The sequence below is a fragment of the Poecile atricapillus genome, chromosome 7 (assembly GCF_030490865.1).
Source record: "Poecile atricapillus isolate bPoeAtr1 chromosome 7, bPoeAtr1.hap1, whole genome shotgun sequence".
NCBI classification, from domain to species: domain Eukaryota; kingdom Metazoa; phylum Chordata; class Aves; order Passeriformes; family Paridae; genus Poecile; species Poecile atricapillus.
The window spans coordinates 13,171,190-13,198,156 of record NC_081255.1 but is presented as its reverse complement, the minus strand read 5'-3'; the positions used below and the strand labels follow the sequence as shown (position 1 = coordinate 13,198,156).

The following is a 26,967-nucleotide window of genomic DNA, read 5'->3' as shown; positions in this document are numbered from 1 at the left end:
ATATGAAATATTCCCTTCTAAAAATATTCCCTCCACATTTGCATTGGCACTTCTTTCTACTGACTTGTTCTTTCAGAAGAGAAGATTGATCATAGGCCAATCACATCACACCCACATAATGCAACACCTTTACAAATGGTGTAAGAAGTGTCATGTTATCAGGCGTCCCCCACAAGCCTCTGCAGACAAAATCCATTCCAGTAATCATCTTTGTCTAGGTTACTGGCATAGCTGACCACAGAGTAATGATACAGATAGCCCAAAATTTCTTGCCAGACAAGATGTCTAGGTGCTTACTCCTATACTTAAAGAATAAGGAATAAATTCAGTTGACTATCCTACCTCAAAATACCAAAAATAATTGATCATAGGAAAAGAAAAGAAATAGCTTAAACTACAATTTTCTCACGCTAGTGGCTGGGATAACACGTCACAGACTTAAAACTCATGCTTAAATCTCAAAACACAAACATATCACAATAAAAAGCCTAACACTTCAGTAAAAAAACAACTATTAACCTTGGCAGTCTCGACATAGCCAACTGTGTAAGTTCTATGCCCCATTTTACAATTCTGATGTTTGATTATCTTTGATCTAAAGAGTTGCCAAGGTGTAAGTGCAATGAAGTGCACTTGATCATTAGTATCAAGCAACTTAGATAAGATTTGTTACTGTAATTTCCTTACTTAATCAAAACCATATTCTGATGAGAAGACATTTAAATCAGAATGTGTCTGAAGAGCAGTAGAATACCACAGGCATTTGGCTCTCTCATAGCAACAATTTAGTGTTTTATCAGCATTCTTACATTCATGTTTGTTTCCTACAAGGAAAACTATACAGATAACCTTCCATAACAGGCTGGAATAAACAAATAAATTACATCATCTTCAGGGTGATGGGCACAAATGTACTTTCTTTTATTGTCAGTTAAACTTCCTCTACACAGGTAGGGCTTACAAAATAAAATGTACCAGGAAAACTACAAAACATTCAGCCACAAAACTCAATCTTTTTTCTACAAAATCCATAATTACTACAAATGTTTCCCAAGAAAAGAAATAAAAGGCTGAGAGTTTACTACATAGCCCCTTCATCCTGTTTTTCCATGTGGAAAATAAATATATTAAAATCCCATTAATCCAATTAAGTCTACATTTCCAGAAAGGACATATTTCTAAATCTATAAAAATTTCTTAAAGTCTTATAGACTTATTTTATAAAGTTTTCTATACTGAGTATATATTTGCTTGAATGTTTAGTACTTCAGACACTTCAGTATTAGCTTTGGAGACCAAGAACTATTGTCTGAAGATTGTCTTGCATGGACATACTACTGAAAGCTTACTGGCTGCCAAATCTAACAGAAATATAATCAAGGGATAAAATGAAGTATTGTGTTTGTTAGATTAATTAAATCCTTACAGCAAGTTTAAATATTAAATAGGAAATTAATAAAATGCAAACTACATGGCCTTTACTGAAAAAGAGTGTACAAAAGAGAAAAAGTGGCATTATGAAAATGCAAAGAGTAGAAGCAAATGGAATGTGGAGTCTTTGGCTCCTGGTTAAGAATGTCAATCTCAGCACAAAACAAGCAACAAGAAGCAACAAGAAGCTATTCAGCATCTATAATCTACCATTTTATGGCTTCACCTCCAGCAAGGAGTTCAGGAAGGAGACTTCAGAACACAGCACAAGGGAAAATTCTCCTTTCTTTTATTGTAAATCTATTTACTGTTGCATTTAATGCTACCAATTAGAAACTTTAAACAACCTCCAAGGTCCAGTGCTGTCCTCCACTAGTGACCAGTTCTCTCTTTCTCACTGTTATTTTGAGGCCCATTTCTTTTAACTGCTTCCCTAGCAGCTTTTCAATATCAGCTTGACTTCAGCAATTAAGACCTTTACAGATTCCCCCCCTCCCTGGGTCTCGGCCATTGAAAAGGTGCTGCTTAAACACACTACAAACAATTCAATTAATGTTAAAAAATTGCTGCTCTGGAGTACTTAATAAAAAATTCAACTTCTCTTTCGCAAACTTCAAGTGTTTTCAAACTTTTTTTTTTCTTAAACTGGAAGAAAAAATGCATTACAGAAGGAAAAGAAACCTCTGAAATGAAGTCTGATATTCCTCAGATATATGCAAACTAGAAGCACATCCATGCTCAATCACAGCATATTTAGGAAAAGAAAGATGATTTCACACAAAGAGAAATGGAAAAGTAACCCTTTGCAAACAGATCACGAAAGTTCCTTTCAAAAGTGAATTGGCAGCAAAACAAGACGGTATCAACAAGAGCAGGTGCTGAGCCAGATTCCCTTGGGTAGATCACTGCTGTTAAATACAGAGCAAGCAAAAGGCCTTGTAAACATCAACTGAATCAAGTCATTCTTACAGGACTGATGGGAAACCTCTCAGGTCTCATTTGGGCTCAGAGATGTTCCTCCAGTCTCCCATAGCTCGGTGGCACTGGCATCTTGGAGAGAAGAGGAACCTTCTCTTCCCCCAGCAGCAGTCCCACAATAGTTTTTTGAGTAACATGAAACAGCAGCAATTTCTTGTGTTGGGAACAGACTGTTGAGCAGTCATGGGCTCTACATAACAGTACAGTGAGACAGCTGCCCACCTTTTGGGGTTGACAGTTCTCCCAAAAGGGAAAAAAACATGCTAGGAAGTTCTAATGATGCTTCTTATTTTTGGGCTTGACTTCTTTTCACAGAAATACTATTTAGGTTAGGTCTTGAAGATCACTTTCCCACCTCAGTCTCTTCAAGAAATGCAATTCTGTCACAAGAAATTATGCAGAGTCCAGTTGTCTGTACGTGCTTGAAAAATGTCCATCATTTTGTAAGTGAATTATATTTGAAAATTATATTTGATTAAAACTTGGCTTCAGAGAACAGTTAATGCATGTATGCCCACCTGTGAGCCCAGAGGCATAACAAATAAGGAGATGCATAAAGTATCAGAGAGAGTCTGCAATGAATTACAATTGTTTTAAGTATTAAAAGGAGAAATACTACAGGGAGCTCAGATAAAACTCCATACCTTGAACTCTCCTCAACTCTCAACCTCAAGTTAGACCTTTGCATTTCAGAGCTGATGTTATTCTGCACTCCATGTTATGCTTATAATAATTTAAAATGCTCCATACAGAACTGTTCAGAATTATGGATACCCTGAGCACGAACTGCTGAAGATCATTTTCAAGTGTATGTGATATGAAATCTGATGCTGTACTCATGCAGTGTAGCTTGTAAAGAAAAAAGCACAAGTTAATACCTCTGGATACTGAAAAATTTTATTCCAGGTTTATTTATTGTGTAAATAATTGGTATCACTGCAGAAAATGCAGCAGTAAACCCAGATCTAATGTAAGTATTTCTAAGATATTAGCTGCTAATAGAAATTATTTATGAAAACATCCTGAGTTAAAATTCCTAGTTTGTGCCAAAGTGACCTCCTTTTGAAATTTTAAGCACCTTAAAATTTAGCCATGACAACTGGTGCTAAGCATCTCAGAATATTTTGGAAAACTTTACTAGCACTAAAATATAGCTATTGCCACATATTCAAATGCTACCTAGACAGTAATTAATTAATTAATTAATGACAACCCCACAACAGTATGTTACTGTCAAACAGGGCTAAAACCTCTCAGCCAAACATCATATGAAGAGTTTCACGCAAAGTTGGTCCCAGGACATGTTTGCCCTCACTCCCTGCTGTGACATGCAGCAGACACCCTGAGGATCCCAGTCCCTACAAACAGAGCCAGCCTTACACGTGCACTATGCTTACTTTACACTCAAAGCATTTCAGCTCTGTGCAACTATCACCATTTCAACTGGTCACACAACATCTAATAGAAAGGTATTTGTGCAATAACAAAGTAAGAGGGCAGAGAGAAAGCCACAAATAAGTAATTTGCAAATAAGTAAAATACAAATAAGCATTCCTTTTTGAATCTTTACAAGGATTTTGTTATTTAAGGAAAAAAAAAAAACATTCTTAGGGGATACGCTCACTGGAGGTGAGCAATGCCATTTCACAAAGGGTGATTTGCAGCTTCTTTTTTAACTTCTCTTCTCAGGAGCAAAGCTGCTTCCTTACAATTCATTTTTTTCTGTTCCAGCTCAGCTGCTATATTTCAGAATCATCTTTGAAAATGCTATTTACTGAAGTAATCAATCAATCAATTCTCCATATGCTAATACTCAGACATTTTGATTTGTTACATCAAAGAGTCTTCATCAAGATGATGTGTTATAAAACTAAATTAACCATATCACAAGTAAATTGCAAATTGTGCTTTTGATCAAAAACATGCAACTTCTAAGAATTTTCTAGGAAATATCCTTATTTGATCATATGATGAGTGGCATTTTTGAGATCAAGGAAATTATCTTGTTAACTTTTTGGAAACATACTTATTGTTTCAACAATTGTTTCAAACAAGATAATGGCTTTCCTTTTTCTTTATCAGTCTACTTCCCCAAAAACCATGGGAGGTGAACTGCTTTGAGCTAATCTATCCTTGTATAACATTTTTGAACACTACCTGATAGGAATAAAGCTCTGTCACACATCAGTATTTGCAAATCAAAAGCATCTATACTTTATATACTTTTATATTCATTGGCTGAATCTTATTTGTGAAAGTTCTAAGTCCTACAAATCCAAATTTACCAAGTTCCTTGTATAGATAAGCTTTAAATATTTTATCATATTTACACTTAAGTGAAGACAAGTCTGTGTTTTCGAGTCAAAAACTCTGAAAATACAAGATTTATACAGCCATTAACTTGTAAATTATTGAAGAACTACCTATATGTACTATGAAAAAAGGTAGCTTTGGTTTGCAGGGAGAAGTTACGATCTCTATTCATATAACCAGAGTATCAAGACAAACATGTAATGCAGCATTCCATGTTTCAACACTGAAAAAACTCCTTGCACAAAAAAAAACAATATTAAGATGGTGGTACTTTATTTTTATGATGTAGTGTCACTAAAAACTTATTTCATTGAATTTTAAGAAGCACTAATTTTCATAGTAATACTCCTCAGATATTCTAAGGTAAGTATTAAAAACTAAAGGATTTGGATATTTCTTGGTTTTGTGAACTAAAAGACATAATACCAAATTATATTTATCATCTTCATGTGTTTAGCCATTGTCTTCATAAATTGTGGTTTGCTTTCACATTTTACACTGTTCTTACACTACACTTTTAATCATATCTAGCATCTTCACACAGTTCTTGCTGTGTCTGGAATAATCTAAAGAAATTTTAGAACTATAAATATGTTGTGAATGATTGCTTATAACCCTGAAAAACATATGATCAAAACCAACCAGAATCACAGCAAAGAATAGGCAACCATTCTTCTTTAACAGACATGAACTTGGCATTCATTTTTGCAGTATTGCAATATTTATACTGATGAAAAACCCCAGACAGACACTTTTGTTTATTGCTTTGGTAACCTGTGTGAGGCTGGGACAAGTCAAACACCTCTGCAGGTTATTTGAAAAATGCAGCAGACATCTTAAGGCTTTTAAGGTGCTCTGATAAGAAAGCTTTAATTTAATATGTCAGTGTTCAATATGTCAGAGCTCAAATATTCTCTCAGAAGAAAGCTTAATGCGCATGCATTATTAATGCACTATCTGAGGGAACAGATCTATTTGAGTGGAATCTGACCAATGTCATTAGTCACAGAGTGCAAAGGGAATTTGGAAATACAAATGATAATAGGTAAGAGGACACTTTTCAACTACCTTGTGTCTTGCATCACTTTTCTTTAAAATTTAAAAAACCAATGAGCTCTGGATGTAATTTATGTAGTTTCCCCTGTCTAAATTGCTGTGCACACACCTACCTGGTTTGATAATCAATGAATCTCAAGATTATTTCCTCACTATCAGATGATACGTTCTGTGTCCCTTGCGTTGGAAGGTGTGAATTTATGTCGAACTAAAGCAGCAATTTTTCAAAACCATGTTAGTTTCTACCTGAGATGCTGCACAAACTCTCTAGTGACCCAACCAAAGTACAGTGTAATTAAAACTAAAATCACTATTTTTTGAGGGCTGTACAGATTTCATGTCTGAAATATTTTATTTAGGTATTTAAAAGAAAAATCAGATTCATTAACTCATACAATTAATGCATACCCTAATCACTATAATCAACCTGTTTCTCCACTGGTTTTTCAGGCATTACTAATTAGACATGACATTAATATTGCTATTTCAGCTATGTCAAAGCAGAAACTATGATCATAGTAGTTCAGAAGATGAAATTTTAACTGTTCCTTGGCCTGCAAGATGTTTTCATAATTTTTTTAGTTTGTGAAAGGCAATAGTTGACTAAAGCCTAATTAAAAGATGTGTTACAACACTGTTGCAAGAGACTTTACAATATTGGTTCAGTGTGTCTTGAAATCCAGGACTAAAGCTGACACAGCCCTGAGCAACCTAGCCTTGCAGAAGACTGAAGCCAAAAATCACCACACACCTCTTCCAACCTAAATTCTTCTTTAAATTGCATTTATGTGTGATGTTTCTATACTCAAGTCAAGTTTGCTGACAGTCATTTTTACAGTGGATTACAAGACCCAGTTGAGAAAGGCTTAATTAAATTAGGAAACTGGACAACATAATTACAAAATAAATTCAACACAAACCAGTGTAAGATATTACATGTCATATTACACAAATGGATTCAAATATTGTCAGTGGGAAAATAAAATCTGCAGCCTTTCATGGGAAATATTTCTGCTGTTGTGGTGAAGAGAACACACACCTGCTTCATGCTCTACTATGATCCAGAAACAAACTACACACAAAGTAGTGGATGGAAGAGAGTGTTAAGTGTCAGCATGAGACAGATACAGCAACAATCAACAGATTTTCTTTCACTATTTATTCTACCATCTCATGAGAAAATGAGGAATTAAATTCTTCCCAACAATGATGAGAAAAGCAGTTGCTCTATAATAAGGAATTAAGCATAGTAATTAGTCAACTAAGTAGTAATATAACTGAAGTACATACATAGAATATGCATACAATAGAGGAGGGACACTTCAACTTTCAAGGAGTATTTTCTTTTTATAAAGAATGGTTAGCATTCATTGACACAAATATTAGTCAACTATTTTTAAAAATAAGCATTTTGAAAACCAAAAAGCGTGTGTAGAAGAGCTTTCTAGGAAAAAATATCAACCAGTACTCCCACCTTTTAGCGTAAGCTAAATAACATTAAAGTATTACATATTTGTTCTGATTCTTCTGCTGTTTTCAGTAGGGGAGGAAACAAAATAGACAAGATGTGCTACTAGAAAATATAAAAGGTTTGTGTCTCACACCATCAGTTTTTGAGGTTTTGAATGGCCTAGTTATGGCAAATAAACCATGCACTTTATTGCATTGCTGACAAGCTCTCATTTAATACATGATGTCTCTAATTTGGCTGAATGGGAACAGTAATTTGGCTGTACACTTCTATCAATATTATCCTGGATACGGAACGACTTTGCATTTAAACCAATGGTATTTGACACGCTAGACCAAATTTAAACATTCCGTGTCTGGTACAGTAGAGTCTTTGAAGATTTTTTTTTTTTTAAAGATGCTTATCTACCCTTGCAGCTAAAAGCTGATCCACTGCTATGAACAGAGCTCCAAGAACAAAACAGCAACTGTTCAAATTGGCCACTGTCACAATTAAGCACCACACCTCTTCAAAGGCAAAAAGCAGGTTACACTCCCCCCGTGCATGCAGAATGTCCCTTCACACCAGTGAGAGAAGAGGCACTCAAGGCAGAACTCAGGCACCTGCAGTGATGGCTCCTCTTAAAACATCCTCCAGTGCTTTCTGCCAGACAGCTTTATGAAAACTTCTCAAATCCACCAACCAAAGTTTTGACTTTAAGAGCTTGGCTGCAATATTAACTATGCTGCTCCAATGTCCTGCTTCATTTTATTGTGACCTAGAAAATCCAGTACTCCAAAAGAAGCAGCAACTTTGGGTTGTACACAGTAAACTTTATTGGGGGAGGTATGGACAGATAATCTTCAGCTGTGGTTATTATTGTGTCTAGGTCAACAGCATCAAACTCAGTGGAGCCAGACCACAGTATCATTGTTGTATTAGGATGTGCTATAGGAAAAGACTTCAATAACACCGATGAAATTCTTACAAGAAAAAGAAATTATGATGTTTGGTATTATGTATTTTCTAAATAAAGCAATAGTCTCAGGAAACATACTGTAGGAAGAGAGCTGCCAGAAATAAAAAACAATAAATAAATAGAATAAGTAAATAAAAACTATTTACTCCATTTCCTATGACCAATAACCCAGCATTTCCAACCTCCATCAAAACAAAACTCACCACACACTACAGTAACAGAGTGGGCTAAGAGGTAGAATATTTTCACAGGTTTGTGAAATTAGCTTTCCAAGAGAAATTTACTAGTCTGAAAAGTAACACCATGGAATAGCACTGGAGTTTCATCTAGCCTTCCTTTAGGGATTTTTTGTACCAAGTATGCCTAATGTATTCCTGCCCTCTGCACCTAAATCAAGACCAGCCAGCAAAGCAGTGTTCTCCTCTATTTCATAATTCATCAATAACATAAGCTTCCCATATCTGGAGACAAATTCTCATCTCAACAACACCAGCATCACAACAATAGGTGCTTTTTAAGCAAATAAACTATCATCACTGTTTCATACACCAGTATAAACATCTAAGTTTCCCCCCTTAAACAAAGGAGAAATTACAGCCTAGCTGAAATAATTACACCTCTTAGACTGTTCTAAGCAACAAGGTTAATTCTTACTTTAAAAATAATAAGAGAGAGCCTAGTTTGTTCTCTTATTATGTTCTTAGATTAACACTCGCACAAACCTGACTTCAACACACTGCTATCCCAAAGGCACTGAAATTTCTGTCTGGAACTCAGTAAACAACATCATTTCTGATAATCAAAACCCAAAGTTACTCACACCTTCAACTATGCTGGGTTTGCAGTCTTGCAAAATTTTTAAGTAATGAGAATTATTTTGCCCATGGAAGCAGCAATTATAATTGAATGCAATGAGTAAGAGCATAATTTCAATCATGGTTACTTTCCAGAGCAGAAAAGTTAATCTACACAGTAGACAATGAGAACCCTGAAAACAACAAATCAAACCAACCGAGCAACCATTCAACACACTTGGCTTAGTTTACTCCCAAATACAAACTCTTACGTCTCAACATGCATTAGAATATCATTATTGCTACATGCACCAAGGTACGTTTTGGGAGAAATGCTGAGGGAAACTCACAGTGAAGTCAAACCCATGTAACAGAGCTGGGAATAAGCAATGAAAATTTCAGAAAAGGGTAAAGCAATAATGCCTCTGCATCATGTTGCACCTCAGCCCTGATCCCGCTGCTCCGGCCCCGGTGCCGTAACCACACAGAAAGAGGTTGAACAAGAGGTATGGCTTTACAAGGACAAACATCCATGCAAGGCACCACCACCCATTTTCAAAGACCACATCCATCTGCCAGAGAGGAAAGAGTGGCACATGGACTCGTCCACCATTAAGGTGCTGCCTGCTCTGCTCACACAGGCAAGCAATAGCAATAAGCCCTGGGACAGAGGCACACTCCCTACAGCTGAGCAGGCTGGCTGATGCCCAGCCCTGTATGAGAGCAGAGCTGCACTCACGCAGCAACACAAGGAGAGGCAGGGGAGAATGGTCCTGCACACAACCATAGAAATAGCTGGGAAGAACTGGGGAAAAAATCATAGTGCTCTGCCCTCTCTTCTTAGCTCCTTGCCTGACTTCTGGTTTGTTTATTTGGGGCACTGGGCCAGGATTGCCTGAAGAGTGATGAAGAGTCACAATGATGAAATTAGTAAGTCTGAGTTCCTCACTTCTCACACATGTATTAAGTAAAAATAGTTATATTACAGAAAGCACAGCAGGAAGAGTAGAGGGACAGAAAGAGGCACATATGCAAATAAATACCTCCTTCCATCCCCAATTATGCCATCCCAGAAATTTTTGCTAAAACACACGCCATTTTTCCCTTCAATAAAAGTCAGCAAGATGGGAAACCTAGTAAACAGACTTTATTATATCTGTCTATCTCAGATTCTCCTTCCATATGTTTCCATTAAATCATTAAAACTCATCATACTGAAGTTTTTAAAAAGTATGTCTTGTTTATGAGGACATTTTATTCAAATCGGCTCACAATAGCCATTTTCCTGAATCCACACCCCTTTACAACCACATCCAAACCCACCATTGCTAATGTTCTCTCCCTGTGTTCACTGGGAGCCTCTCACTCCCCCTCACACTTTTTCTTTCCATAAAGCAAGCAGCACCTGTCATCCAATTCCCTTGTACATGCTTTAAATTTAATCACAATACCCAAGGTGTCAATAATCATGTTTGTCTTTCTGACAAGAATCAGAAATAGAAATAAAGTTCATGCTGCATAACAATAACATAATCTGCAGTGCTGCAACTGAACATCTTACAAGAAGTCTAAAGCAACCTCCTCTCAATTTAAAACATACAAAGGAAATCAGCCTTTTGAAACTAAATGCAATAAGCCAAACAACTTGATTCAGCTACTAATAAATCAGATAAAAGCCACTAGGAAAGACGCCAGGATCCCCTCCCAAACCACCAGCATCACTTTTCAAAAACATATGTCAATTAATCAAAATTAAAATGGGATGGCAAAAATTTCACTACTCTGATAGATACTTATTGTTAATATAATTAGTATTTCCCCATGGTTGCTTAAGACAACATTACTAAAACAGTTTCAGCAGCAAGGCTGGAAAATACTACATAGCCTAGAGTGCCCTCTTCCTTTTCCAAGAGGAATTTCAGGGAAACACTGTTGAAGATGTCAATCAGTTGTTTCTCAGAATGTCAAATAAAATAAATAACCAGAATGTATTAGAACATGAAAAAAATTCAGTATAATTTAAGCCAAATCCTTACATGAGTGATGAATATGATTCTATCTTAATAAAAATATACTTACAGAGCCATCTGAAATTGTTCAAGCCATTTTTTCTTTAAGTCTTTAGTTTTGCAATAAACTTCTAAACCATTTTCACCTTGGATATGAATGAGGTAGAAGCCATAAGACCACTGCATAAGAAGATTGGTAATACAAAAGTCATCAGTTATCAAGAAAGGAAAGGGAAAAAAAAAAAAATAACAAAGCATTTGTATATTCTTTAATTCATTAATTTTGGGAACAGAAAGAACACTTTATTGTGTTCCCTTACAATTACTTACTCAAACATTTTCATTACCTCAAAATAAACAAAGTTGAAATTTCTAAATATCCACTCCAGTTTATATTTAAAATGAAAACCACCTTAAAGAAATTGTATTTACACTTTAAATTCCTGCAAAATCCTTCAAATTCTTGCTAAAAATAAACATTTTATGTCAATTAGCAACAAACATTTACCTTCTTATTTTCTTTATCAGTAGTGGGGTTATTTGTAATTTTGTATTTCTGAAGATCTATTATTTCCTTCATTTCATAATTATCCCCTCTCCGTTTGCAAACAATGACAGCTAGATCAAACAAGAAGATATGCCTATGAAAATACAATACAGAGATGGTTAAAGACACTCCAGAAAGCTAACACCAAAAAGTCTTATTTTACACGCTTTTGCCAGTGGCACTTAAAATTTTGAAGGTGAAGAGCTAAACTACGGGGTAATAAAACAACCAACACTGAAAGTACTTTTGGTTAAAACCAACTCCTTGTAAGGGACTTAGTGACCTTAGATACCAATGTAATAACTGATTTTCCATTCACCACTTTGCACACTCACTTGGTCAGTGGCAGACGGGCTCTGTGAATGCCTAGTGGAATAGAAAGCCCCCAAGAATCAGCTGACCTGAAATCTACAGAGGGTTACTTAACAGGTTTTCAATAGCGAACACCACAAGTTATGCCATCACCTGTCTTGCCTCGCACGTTTGTCTAATGTCGTTATCCTTATTTCCCCATCACCTTGAGGTCTCCCATACTGTAAGAGGGAATGGTTCTGAAATAGAAGTGAAATGTATGATTCCATACAACAACAGTGTGAAGAGAACAACACATTCAAATGTTAGACCACTCATTTCTTTTACCCCAAAAAAGAACTTTTCAGACCAGGAAACATCTTTTTCTCACTACCACCTAAACTAAATACTATAAAGAATCAGTCCGTTCTATTTTTGTCTTCAGACAGAAAAATTTTCACGTCACAAAAACTGAGAGTCACTGTACACATACAAACCTTTAACTATGCAAATATATTGAACTACCAACACCCAGAATAGTAAGATTTATCTACTTTGGTATGCACGTCATTCTAAACCAAGCTGAACATACTTATACTTAAATATTATTAAGAATATTATAAACTCCTATGAAATGAGGAAAAAAATACACCAATATTTTTGATCAAAAGTGATTTAAAAATGATATGTAAATTTAAAAAATCACATACCAAATTCTCTATCGATAGTTGAAACTGTCTAATTTCCCGAAGCGTTTCGTTATCTCTCTTTACTTCATTTACATATTGAGCCAAGTCCTAGAGTATCAACAGCAAAAGGGAGGAAAACAGTAACTTTTCCATAACAGACTGTTTTAATATATTATTTTGACAAGTTTATTTCTAATTTTATCTTATCTACATATTTAGTAATTTCTTTTGAACTTCTCTTTAACATTCAAGAATTACCTATGCCTAAATAAAGAAGGAAAAAAGTGTCTGTATATCTTCAATAATATTTACAACACTCTGCATGACATCTATTGGAACATGAATTTAGTAGCAAGAAAGAGGGGAACAAATAATTAATTCTTAAAAACAGCTGATTTTTTTCTGAATTTCCTTAGTGGGGTTTTTTTTAAGATTAAAGATGGAAACGTAATTTATGCAGCTCACTACTGAAAAAGCAGTCAACATCCAGCATCTGAGGTAAATAGGAGGTAAATAGAGAATATAGTAGAAAACATATATAAAGCAGCTCAAAAGCAGAATGTAAGATGTAAACGAATCATAAACCTGGGTGCTTATTAGAAGAGAAAAAGCTACGGCCCCAGTAGTGGATCTTGCTCTTACTGTTGTACAGCAGAGAGAAGCCATTACACAGCAGATTTTAAAAGGGGCTTTTGAAGGGATATACTACCTGAAGTCACAGAGTGAGATCATTATTGTGCCCTTTAACAGAACATGCACTGTACACATTTCACTAAAGCCTTTAAAATGCTCTGAAGATGGTTGAGTAATAGTGACAATTTGCTGGGGCTTCTCTGTTTATGGCTGGAGATGAGGAGCGAGCAGAAGAAGTAATTGGTAGGGTCAGGGATGCTGAGAGCAGCAGTTGGAAAAGGTATTCTGATCTTCCTAACTTGCTTGTACAGTATCCCTTCAATATGGTCACAAATTTGGAGGGTGGAAGGAAAATACATCTTTTTCCTAAGATGTTTTTAATCAGAATCTGTGAAGAGCTGCAGTCATTATGCTAGCTTCCCAAATGGATCTGTGCAGGATATATTCATATAAGTCTTTAAAAACTTAACCTGGAAATTAAATAACCTCCTTTCTTGCAGCCAAAAGAAATCCAACAGCATAATCCTTCCAAGAATTTTCTTTCCTGGGGGGCAGCACCACTTTGCTAGGAGTTTTTCCAAAGACATTTTCTTTTTGTCTCTCTTGGTGAGAGACACCCGGGTTTTTAGAAGCAAAACATGAGTGCTACACTGTTATTTCTACTGAAATGGCAGGGACTACAGTAAATCAGAATGGGAACAATGCTTAAGGAGAGATGCTCATACCTCAGGAGTTTGAGTGGGTTTAGAGGGGTTTGGAGGGGGTGGGAGTGAGGTTTTGTGGTATTTTGTTCGGTTACATCCTGCCAGACAGCGCATATCTGCCACAGCCCCTCTGGCAAGAGATTTCTTTGATTTTTACATCCAACAGACACCAACAATGAAGAAAATGAGCAAATTGGAATGAAAAAGCAGGGGTAAATATAAAACAGTTATTTTCTGATCCAATTAGCAGCAACCAGGATAAATGGCCTGCCACTGGATGAACACTGTGCCATCTCTTTTCAAGCACCTCTCCAAGGGAAATTATCATGGTGTCCATCCCTCTATGTTCAATGCACAAAAATGGATAACAAAAAAGGGAACTAAAAATCTCATTTGTGAGCTGGTTTGTATTCCAGGCATTCAAGGCAGTCAGAAAATATGAGACAGCTGTGTGACCCAAAACTAACTTAGTCTGACTTCGGCATCTACTGTGGACCATACAGATTACAACAAGAGATATAATTTATGTCATGTTGGCTCCTTTCCCCACAAAGAAGAGAAAAAACTTCCCAATTCCAGCACATGAACATCACCGTTCATGCCATGAAGGCAACTGTGCTTTGTTTCAGAAGCTGTGCAGAGCATATAATATATTACCTTATGCACCAGGCAGCGCAGTTATTCCATAAAGCATTTGTTTGTGCCAATTGCAGGTGAATGTATAGTGACAGGTACCCTACCTCCAGAAAGATACTTTCAAAGGTAAAGCCACAGAGATCGTATTAAGATGACCGAAAAAGGTCTTGTAAACAAAGACAGCTCTCCATCTCACTGGGAAATTACTGATTTTTATTCAAATTGACTTACAATAGTAGAAATACTCCTAAATTTCAGAAGCAAGACCAACATGATTGAAACACCTCTTTCTAAGCAAACACAAAAGTAACGCAAAGTGGGCAAGTTCCATTTCACAAACACTGCTTCAGAAAACTACTGAACTTGTTTCCCAGACTTAAGCAAAACCCTCAACTTTATACTTGCCATGACACACAAAGCTCACAGGAACCTGTGAAAACATGTTTGAAATGTTGTGAAGAACATGATCTCCTCCAGGAATTAGAATTCTGAGCTACCATTCTAACCACCAGCAGACATAAATAATTCACTGCCATAAATACTCACCTTCATTGCATCAAGTGCCAGTTTTAGATTTGCTTTCTCCATGGGATCAGTAGTGTGCTTTACCAGTTCCTGTGGACAGAGCAGTTAAAATTTCAACCCAGTGTTTGTCATTTTTATAAATTGAAATCATCATTGCTCATCCCCACCCCCAAAAAATACAGAAGCCAAAACACAGCCCAAGAACAGGCATTTTCATCTCCAGAGTGAGCAGCCTAACAGTGAGTGGAGACTGCTGCAAACAGTTAATTGGCAAGTGTTTAGGAATGATTGCTGCACAGCCTAAACACTGACTTTAGCTGCTAATGAACCATCACAAGAAGTGAATTTGTCTGTCTAGCACTTAAAACTTACCAAATCAGACCATTACTGTATGTGCATGCTGGAAGCCCAGGTAAACAACACTCAGGTTCATTTACACATTGCTATACAGTATTTCATCCTATTCCAAAGCACACACTTGTCCACAGACAGGGATCCATGCTGGCAGTAAAACCTCAGCTGAAGTGTGCACAGCTTAAAAGTCACTGTCTCATACCTAAGAGGAAGCTGACTCAGAAAACATACTGAAATCAAATTTACATGTTCAAAGAATTCTTTTAGCCACTTCCCATATGGAAAATACAGGGATTTTTTTGGGCTTTATGAAGTAGAAGTGTAACCTCCTGGGGAAACAGGTCATTTGTTCTTTATAATTTGAGGCAATAATTATACATTTCAGTTCACATAACTTCATAAAATTATAAGAAATTAAATAGTATTTTTATACTCATATTACAATTAATAATAAATAATTATTACCTATATTTGCATTACAATTCTAATAATTTTCTCATTATTTTCTTTCCAAGTCTGTAAAATATCTTTCTTGTACAATATATAAATATTGTTACACAGAGCATAGTGACATTGTATATAATCTTTCCACAATATACAGGTTGATTATAAAATCATGAGTCAGATCTCAAAGCTTTTTTTTAAAAAAATAGGTTGTATCATTCATTTTGCTTTTTTCCAATTTCAAACTGATCAAAATACTGATGACTCATATATAGAAGTATTTCAAAAATTTAATATTACAGAATGTATGTTGTTCTGCAGAGTAAAAATTATGCTCCATATATAAGTAGTAGATCTTTTTAAAATGACATTTTACAAGCATCAGCAGGGTTGACAGTCTAATATAGTAATACATTTCTTTGCAGCTGAACTAATGAGTCTCCTGGCAGAGCTATCAAATTAAATTTATAAGACTCTCCACCCTTATTACAGGACTAACTGCAAAAGCTAATGCTTTGTGGGTTATAACAAGAAGCATTTCAAAATAAATATGGCTTAATTGCAATTTATGACAGCAAAAAAGTATCTTAAAAGTATGATGTATGTAAGGTCCAGCTTCCTCTTTTAGGGGGTAATGGTTCACATTTCCAAGTACCATGATTATGGTTTGGTACTACTAACCATTTTAAACACACCAACAATAAAAGGTCCAGAGACGGAGGAAACAATCATGTTTTATTTGATTTTCCCCAGATATGCTTCAGCTCTAAGAAATGATCTCTGGGAGAAGCTCTGCACTTGACTGAATTTTATTTCATAACATATCTAGAGAAGCGTCAATCACCTTCCTTTGATAAAGACATTTAGCTTTCATTTTTACAACCCGCTGATGATAAACAATCACAGTTTTGCTCTCAGCCCCCTTAAATTTCAAAAATAAAATACCTGGAGCAGTAGGTGATATTTTAGCACTCTTTGCATTGGAACCACTAAAAGATCCCGCAGTGTAAATTTCCCATTATTGGCTCTCTTGGAACATTCCTAGTTTAAAGCAAAAGAGAGAATAAGACAATAGAGCTAGAAAATAAACATATTCAAGTGATACATACGAAAATTCAGTGACATATAAGCAACTATATTAAGCTTGTGATAAATAGTATCAATAAAATAAAGGAAAAGAGTTGACGTGGCACCACCAAAAAAGGCAAAAAAAATCCTGCATTTAGTCACTTGTTTTTAGATGTTCCAACATGCATGCAAGAGCAGAACAAAGGCAAGAGAAATTAGGCATTCCATACAGCTAAAAAAAATTATATATTCCTACGGGGGAAGAAAAAAAGACAGCAAAAGGTTATCATGGAAATTACAGGCCAGACAGTCTCACTTCAGCACTTCACTGCAAAAATTGTGATGCAAATCCTCTTGGCAACAATATCTGGGCACACAAAGAAGGATATGAGAACATCCAGCATGGATTTACCACAGGTAAATCAATGCCTGACCTGCTTGACTGCTTTTCACAATGAAATGGTTAGATCTGTGAATGGGTGGGGACAGTCTGCCTTGACTTTTCCAAGGCTTCACCTCTCACAGTAGAGTAATATCCAGGTGGGGATGTTATGCTCCAGGTCTATAAAAAACTGACTGAATTATGAGGCTCAAGAAGTGCAGTGACTGATGTTTCCTGCACCATCTGAGGGACAGCTGCAGACAGAGCTCTTCAAGGCTCTGTGCAAGGCCCCCTCCCCTTTAGTGCCATTGGCAATCATCTGCAGGACACCCAAAGCAAGTCTGCAGAGAACACGCTCAGGGTGCAGCTGACACCCTTCAGGACAGGCCCAGCACAAACCTCTCCTGAAGGCAACAAGGTAAAGATGAAGTCCCTCACCTGGTGAGCACTAGCCAGGGACATCTAGCCCTGAGGGCTGAGCAGGTGGACAGCAGCTCTGCAGAAAGGACCCAGGGGTTGTGGCAGACAGTTCTGAGGCTATGGGACAAGGGTTTGTTCAGCCTACAGGTCCCTCCCAGCCCATGTGATCCTACAACTCTACGATCCAGCTGAGATATGCTGCTAAATGGAAGGGTACCACTGATGGTCACTTCCTGAAAGAAAACCCTAACTCCCTAACGTCAGTGGCAAAACTCCCTTCACTTCAGGATCTGGAAGTGCACTTTCATATATTCAGCACACTTTCAGTTGATCAGAGGCTCCAAAAGAATGAAGGGAAACACATTCACTCATCAGTCCAGCTAGTTTCATCATCATAAAGGTTTTCATTTCAATGAAAGGACATAGTTGCAGAAACACATGATATAATATATATATATATATATATACATGTTTTTAAAATACTGATACCTCTAACTTCAATTTAACATCTTCTTTTGTCTTAGAGATATTGTCTAAGCATGATATTGCAATCTCCACTTGACTGCAGTACTGTCCATAAATAACCAACCTAAATCAAAGCAAGAGAAAGAAAGAAAGATCATTTGTTTATTTAAGAACAACCCTTGATCATTTTTTCACAATCCTTGTTTCAAAAGGAGCACTGCCTATATAAGCAAGGATAGAATTTAGCCATGTGTTCAACAGGCAGCATGAATGAACAAAGACTATTCTGGAGAACAGTTTTGCTCTGCTTTCAAAATGGTCTAAAATCATTGTAATTTCCTTTAATAGTCACATATATATAAATATGTTCTGATAAATACAAGATTGATTAAAAAGCAGCAAAACTTCTGTTGCACAGAACAGTCTGTAGCGTTTACACCAATGTAGACTTCCAAGGTTGTAAGGAATAAATTCTGGGGCACAGGTTTAATAGGCTTAATTACAGCCACCCTTTAAAGAACTTGTGGGTTATCTAAACTGATCTGTCTCCAGCAGTCTCTATCAGGTCTAAGCTCTCAGATCAAAATAGTAGTGTATGAATTCTCAAGAAATTCTCAACAGATGTCAAGTGAAGCAAAGCTTCTTGAAGAAGCCTGGTTTTATGACAGGAGTTTCTTGCCTCTCTGTGGAGTGCTTCATTCTGCTAGTCCCAGCACCAAGAGTGCTCTCTTCTTTCACCTTTTCATGTTTCTTGAGGTGATTTCTTCTGTATGCTTCAAACACTTTTTGGTGGGTTCCCATGAGCTTTCCACTGAGGTTTCCTGGATTTCTTTTTCTCTCACCTAACATTTACTTTTTTATTTAGTTCCTTTTTTTCACAATAAGGTGATGACTCTTCTTATTTATCATTTCTTATTCTTACTATCATTTCTTATTACTTCTAATCACTGTATGGTTCAGACACTGCATCAACCTCTGTTCCCTTTTTTTTTTATAATATAAACTTGGTATTTCTTCTCAGTGTCCTTTGTTCCTCTTTTAGCACACACTTCAGAACAACTTTAGAAAGATAAGCATTTTCCAGAACAACTCCTTGTCCTCTGATTCCCTCCTACAGCAAAAGAAAGTGTAACACTCTGGGAAACACTGTGTCCTGCTCCAAACCAGAAGCTGAGACAGAGGGTCTCTGAAGGCAGGACTGTTTATGGGCAGTCTGGGACACACTCCTCCCTTGGAAAACTGTCCCATGGAACATTATTTGGATGCTGCTGTGCAATTTCTCACACATCAATTATTACTGCAATAATCCTCCTCCATCCATCACCCTGAAGCAAATCCAGTTAGCTCCCTCAAGTCTTTCTGACTCTGCTCCCAGAAGGACCTCATTTTTAACCAAAACCCAGAGGTTACTTTAAGATAGGTCAGCAGCATAGCCAACAGAACAAGTGTTTTTCAGCCAAGTACCACAGGCATATAAATTCATCTATATAGTCCAACAGCTGTTCAGTGCTGGCAGAAGGAACAACATGAAAAGGTGGGTAAAAAAATTGGAAATTAGCCTACAGGGTATGGCATGTTGCCACAGCCATCCTGTTATCAGCTTGGCTGCTTTTCAAAGCTTGAAGGCAAAGGGTATTTGCTTTACTGTCACACCTCTGACTCAGGGTAAAGCAAGACCATAGTGCCTTCTCTCTTTTATATCTATTCTCTCTTCTTTCCAGTTACAACCTCTTTTGTTTTCTTTAATCTGAAATATCCCTATTAAGTATCCTTTTTTTAATCTCTTAAACAATGCTAATACATACTATAAAATATCTAGGATTATGTGCACGAAAAAAAATGCTGTGCAAAATTAGATATTTAAGATATTTCCTTAAAAATATATTTGTTACCTGTCTAAGTAAAATTATTGCCAAAGCTGGGCAATAACAAGAGGGAGGGCTCTTAAAACAGTAGGCTGCACTTTGACTTCTAGGCTCAAAACACCAAAACTAGATTGATAAGGATACTTACTTTAAATTTAATCTCATCTCAAAAATATTCATCAAACAAAAATACAGTAAAATACCAAACTGAGCATACAGTCACACAGTTAGTAAGAGTCCTTAAATCTTACCTTTCCTTGTAGTTAATAAAAATTTGATATAGGTTCTGATCATTTTTGTTAACAATGGAATCATTGATGTCCTGTGTAAGATTCCTGTGAATTTTCACCAAATCCTTAAAAACAGTAATGGGGAGGAGAAAAGCTTTGTAAAAATAGAATGGCTTAAAGCTTTGAATATAAAAATAAATTATTTTATGTTAGACCCATTAATTTCAATAAATTGGAAAACAGATCATTTGAGAGTAGAATCTAATTTCAAGGTTTGGCACATCTTCTGTATAGTGTAACAAGAAAAACTGAACTCCAAGAACTACCTGTTAGAGACTAATTTATTCTAGCTTGGAACATGCACTGTTAATTCACATTTATTTTATAATGATAATTTTAAAATTAAGCAAGTCAAGTAAATGCATTAGTGAAAAGTTGAAGTAATGATTCATGTCCCTGAGCTGTAAAAAATTAGTTCTGTACATTACATTGGTCAATTAGTGATGTCCTAATGCTAAATTAACTGCAGTCATAATGAGTTTCCCAATACAGCACGCAACTAATGTCTGAGAGAAAGAAAATATTGCAGAAAGATTTGCTCTTTGATTACTGTTGCAACTCTCCTTGCTTATACACTATCATACATAAACTACAGGCGATTGCATCAGCCTTAACACTGTATGGACAGTGTCAGAGAATTCACAAGAAACTAAATCAAAACAGGTTAAGATGTTTTGGAATCTGGGTAACTGTAAGTAGTACACAGACCACTGGAATTAAAAAGAGAGGACTGTTCAAAAGAGCAAGCCATTGAAGATGATTTAATGCAAGAAATTATATACTACAAAAATAATATTCAATACTAAGTCACGAACTAAGTTAAAACATTTAATTTTGCACTGATGAAAACTAACAGTACATAGAAGGTCAATCACATCACTGATGAAGGTGCAGAATCTTGAAACAGATCAATTTAGTTGCTAGTAACTGTATGGCCTCATCCTCAAAATCTTAAGTTGCAGTACACAGACATTTACAGAAATGCTTCCCAATTAATCTATTTGGAACAGGAGCACTTTTTCTAAGGAGCACACAGGGACTCAGCTAGGAAATACCCCTGAAAAGCAGCTTAATGCTAAGAGGACAGTGGGTCTTTTGGGGTTTCTATCTCTAACTCAAATCAAGTTTTAAACTAATCTGATATCAACATGATTTGAAGTTAATGAATGTTCCAACACTTCAGTATCTGTTACATGTACTTTCATCTCTCCTTCTCTCTGTATGTCCCTATATATAATTCACAGGCATGCACAGGTGCACATATAAGTGCATTTATATACAGGTGCACACCTAGATATACATACAAATGCATATATACATAATATAGATAGACCTATACAAACAAATATAGAGCCATACACTCACTTTAAAGAGCAGAACTTAGAAATGTGAGTGCCAATGAAAGGCACTCTCTTTAGACTGGTGAGTAATTTGGGGTAATTTGTTTGGAGGTTCTTTCCTTTAAAGTGAAATATTTTGATATCAGCAGTTGATGCAGCAAGCATCCTTTAGAGTCTATTTAAGGAATATAACATCACCCTATGGAAACAATCCTTCACCACAACCCCTTAACAGAAGAAAATCCATTCTGTTCTGAGAACACAGCACTTGCTCTTCACATCTCAGTTTGCTACTTTGCTGCAGAGCTCTGTGTAACAGCTATTTTTAGTTTAAAACAAGCTTCCACTGCCCTCCAGCCTTCCTGCTGAGGAACTGCCACACAGACAAGGTCTGAGCAGACAAAGCGTTTGCAAATATTTTTGGCTTAGGCAAGTCCTGTATTTCTTTTAAGGTTATTGGATGCCTATGAAATGCTCCTGGAGTTGGAAATAAGCAGCATCTTCTAACAGCAGAATACCGAAAGCTGACAACAAAAAGCAAAATAAAACAACCCAAACATAAGTTTACTATGTGTCTCCCTAGTCTAAAATAAACAGGTTTTTGTCCTTTTTAAACTTATGTGATCCCATGTAATCCTTTAACTAGTAGTGAGTGGGCTGACCTCCCTGATTGTGCTTACAGCATTCAAGCCCTTTCTGTACCCTTGTGCAGTGTTTCCATTGACTGGAATTAGGTCTTTCTATAAAAATAAGTCAATATACATGGGCACACAGAGCCTTAGGAAAGAGGTTTACAGTAACTTAGTCAGGGCACATCATTGGCTTTATTTGCAATGAGTAAGAAATACTAATGCAGGACAGAATACAGATTTGTTTTCAAAAGCAAAGGGATCTCTGTGGGGAGCTGATGTAACTCAAGAAGACAAGTTAGTTACTGATATCTGTGACAGTGTTTTGGACTAATATTCAAAGTGGAGGACGTGACAGCAATTAAGAGGCAAAGTGAAAGCTTCACTGAGATAAAAATACGGCAAGGGATCGTGTATCATCCATATAATAACTGTCATAACTTACCCTCTACCAGGATAACAGCAATCAAAACATTTTTACAGACAGGCCAGGTTCTCACAGAATAAAATAAAATCCCCAACACCTCCTCCTACAACCTGAGAGCCTGTTGGACATGCCAGAGATGGCTGAACCAGAGGTGATATTTTACAAGCAACAATAGCTTGATGTGGCCCATGAGCCACACTCTGGGGACCCTTTCTTTACAAAGGCCTCATGAAAGAACATTGCTTTCATCTGTCTGTGTTGAAAGAGACTTTTCAAATCAGACCATTTCTGATCTCTTCCTTTAGACAGAGTAAAGACATGCTGAGCACTTATCAACTAAAAATATATGTAAATTGTCATACTGCTTTGATTAAACCAAAATAAATGACACAAAGTAGCAATCACAGGAACCACTATTGTTTCAGTCAGATAGGAGGTTTCCTAGATAGTGCACAGAGGATTTCCAGCACAGAGGATATCCTTTCCTGCACCAGGCTCTGAATCCAAAACTATGAGCTATGTTAACTTTTAAGCATGTTCAATGACGTAAGAGCCTTGCAGCTACAAGGATTTGCAGAGCACCTACAGATAGTCAGTATACAGTGATAGGTAACTTAGCAGTCACAACTTTGTATCATCATTAAAATATCAGCATTTATTCAAAGATAATCCATTTCTAGAAATTATTAGCTTTTAAGGATCAAAAATACTCCATTTATAACAATTCACTATCTCACATGCTAATACTATTTATCTTACCTTATTCCCTCCAGCAGAAAAAAAAAACCTGCTAGTGCACATCTTTTTTAATCAACTAATATCCACATAAACACACTGTGCATTGTATTTCAAATAATCATTTTGTGCAGTAACACGTAACACAAATATATCACAATAGGCTATGAACCTCTATGAACTGTTCATTAAATATGCAATTACTCACAGGAATGTTGATGAAAACAGTATCAAACTCTGATGCTGACAGAAACCTTTTCAATGGCACCATGAAAAACTGAAAGAAAAATATATATACATACATTGGCTATTGTAATTCTATCTTCTAGACTGCTGTAAAAATGCATGCTATAACTCTGTAAGCAGCATCTTACTTTCTCAATCGATTCCAGAGTTTCAGTGTACTTCTCCTCAGTTTGCTTTATTTCAGCAAGACAACAGCTTCTTATGTCATTTTCAGGACATTTCTGCAATTACAATGGAGTCAAGTTTAAGTCATTAACAGGCATCTAATGGATAACAAATGGTTTTATTTGTTTAGAATTACGCAATTAGGATAACTGCTTCCTGAAATTCTCTGCTTACTGCAGCCTCCAAAGATGACAGCAATAACCAAGAATATTTTAATGTTCAATTAGCTGATGACTTTAGTAAAATCAAAATCAAAGTAATGTTATGAAAAGTTAATGTTTAGACATAAATCACTGAAGTATCAGCATGTACTTTGGAAGCTGAAATACAAGGTCACATTTAATTTACATCCAGTCTGAGACATCTTATTTAAAATACTCAGCAGTTAATAATTCCATTAAACTTAATGGGCTTAATCATGTAAGCAACTTTGCATTGCCATAAATATTGGATTCAGTCTAATCCTTGTATTTATTTACAGGTTTTCCCCTTTTATTTCTCAAGAGGAGTTTTCTCTTCAGACACAACAGACATGAGTATGTCCTCAGATCAAGAAGTGCAGTGACCTCAACATTCAGCTCTCACATATGTGTGTGTGTGTCTCCAACAAAGACCCTGGTATTTTTTCATGTAAACCAGACTCATAGGACATGGAAGTAATTATCAGTAATTACATGACTCTATAAAAATAGTTTACAAGCACTCCTACTCAAGATAGGATTTACAGCATTACAGCTTCAATAAAATCCTATTCAAATAAAAGAGTAAATAACTGGAAGATTATATGGAACTGTTCATGTCAAGCAAGGCACAGAAGATCTGGAGGTCAGCGTGAAGGTTTGACACAGTAACTGGATAGGCTCTTGCAGTTAGAAGGAGTAAGTAATCCAAAATGTTTTCTCCAACAACAATAAGAAGTATCTTATTAAGCAACAGAACTACAACATCCTTTTTGAAGCCTATTTATCCATTTGCAACATCCTTCAGCATCCTTCAATCAGCAACCTGATTGTATCTTACTTATTTTCATCCAGTGTAAAGAATTCCTATGCTGCACATAGACCAGATAACTAGATGTTCAAATACAGGGAGAGTCAGGAGTAGAAATTTAGCCCTATTGTTCTATCCATTAAAAAAAAAAAACCATTCAGCTTTTGAACATTTTCCATAGTAGGAAAATACTTTTCTCCTCTAAGAACAGCAGAATTTCTAGACTGAAATTTTAACATTTAGCTGCTGGTATGTTCAAGAGCTAGACTCCTTCCACACCCTCCCTGCTGCCAGTCTGACACACCTGCCATGCACAGCACAGAGTACACCTCACTTGCGCTATGAGCCACGCACAGCTGCTACACAGCTTGGCCACCTCAGAGTGGGAAATGTATTCCTACCTCCTCAACTACGTACCAAGCTGCAAATCACACAGGTACACAGAGTTTGGTCACTGCTTTGGCTGATCTCTTTTACCCTTCTCTCTTTCTCTCTATGTGACTCTACAGCCAGCTCCTACAAGTGGAACAAAGCTTCTCACTCCTCTCATTTACCATGTGCTGCAATTTCAGAAATTACTAATGAAAACCCAGTTTGTGCAGTTCTTCATTTTCCCACAATGAGCACTAATGTTCTGTCTTTATCAGATGTAAACACAAGTAACCATTTTGCAAAAATCCAGTCTTATAAGAAGAACTGTGCTTTGTGAGCATCATCATGGTCACCCGCATCTCAAATCTACCATTTACTCCCAAATTCTTTTGTATGGGGAAGTAAACACTGTCATAGTTAACTGTAGTTAATTAATCTCTATAAAGTACCAGAATTTGACATTATTTAGCCTTTCAGCTATTTTTTACCTTCAGCTCAATAATGCCCAGAATATTTGCAGTATTTGCCCCATTTTAGAAGTTACTGTACTCAATAGCTTATATCCATTTCCAAAATTTGGGCATTTGCTGTTCATCAGTAGTCATATGAGCAATGCAAACAAATCCTGGCATTACAGTTAAAACCATTCACTTCAGTTTTCTGCTCATCTAACCCAAAGAGATCACTACCACAGACATTTTTTGTAGAAATTGACAAATCAGTTTTTCTATCCACACCACAAATGTCTAGAATTTGAGTGCAATAGACAAAAGGAAAGAGGCAATAAGAAATAATGTGTGATACCAGCACAGGTAAGAAAAGCTTCCTCTGAGTTCAGCTACTCCTAGAGGAAACTTAGTGAAACAGTTTACTTCGCAACATAAAGACAACCTAATGATCAACAAAACCTACATGGTTGAATAAGCAGGAAATTCATTAGTTTGAAATAATTCTTAGTTGTCCTTGTTAGGCTAGTTGTCCAAACTATGGTTGAAATAATATTATACACAATAATTTCACAAAATTATAACAGTTTTGGAGGTAGGACACTTTCAAGTAAGGAATTCAATTAACTGCTCTTAAATTAGCAGGTAAAGTTTACTACTTAAAACTATTGAAGTAATTACTGTATTTTATTTTGAAATCACTCTTTTTTAAAAAGCTTACTATAATTAAGGTTTTGCCCTTTACCCAAACAGCCTACAAGGTCTCACATAGGAGATAATGCTCTGCACATGACAACTCCAGGTGCAGCTGAGCAGGACTGTCACTGAAACTATCTATAAAGACATCATTGCAACTTTCAAAAGTTAACTGCTATTGTTCCAAAGCAGCTAGGAACTTGAAAACATACAGGTTGCTGTGCTGCTTCATCTTTCATTAGGTCTTCATAAACTTCCCCACCTTCATCTTCTCCATAGACACAATCATACAACTCCTCATCTTCCTCAACACCAGTTTCACTGAAAAGACAAGACAAGAAAAAAACTGTGCAGCACAAAGTATCACCATCTCTGCAAGGGACTACTCAGAAGTTTCTACAGTAAACAAACAGATTAATTAATAGAATATCTAATGAAAATAACTCATTAAGGGAAATTAAGTCCATTAATTTTCTTTCCTCAATTAATTTAAAATAAATTTTACAAAATCAACACAATACCGAAGACTACAGGAACTAAATCAGAAAGCAAAAGCAACACCTCAGGACAGTTTTGTCACAAGCCACAATCCAGCTGC

The 26,967-nt window shown here is 36.3% G+C and overlaps 1 protein-coding gene across 1 annotated transcript in view; it reads right to left on the bottom strand.

Annotated features, from left to right (window-relative positions):
- VAV3 (vav guanine nucleotide exchange factor 3) overlaps positions 1-26,967 on the bottom strand; it is a 150,918-nt gene that overhangs the window by 67,748 nt on the left and 56,203 nt on the right. The window contains exons 5-15 of the mRNA XM_058843133.1: positions 26,582-26,690; positions 23,829-23,921; positions 23,663-23,731; positions 20,285-20,388; positions 18,193-18,292; positions 16,779-16,874; positions 15,057-15,125; positions 12,559-12,645; positions 12,023-12,108; positions 11,519-11,651; positions 11,081-11,190 (exon numbers count right to left, since the gene is read on the bottom strand). Coding sequence (XP_058699116.1) covers positions 11,081-11,190; positions 11,519-11,651; positions 12,023-12,108; positions 12,559-12,645; positions 15,057-15,125; positions 16,779-16,874; positions 18,193-18,292; positions 20,285-20,388; positions 23,663-23,731; positions 23,829-23,921; positions 26,582-26,690 — 1,056 coding nt within the window. The remainder of the gene's footprint in view (positions 1-11,080; positions 11,191-11,518; positions 11,652-12,022; positions 12,109-12,558; positions 12,646-15,056; positions 15,126-16,778; positions 16,875-18,192; positions 18,293-20,284; positions 20,389-23,662; positions 23,732-23,828; positions 23,922-26,581; positions 26,691-26,967) is intronic.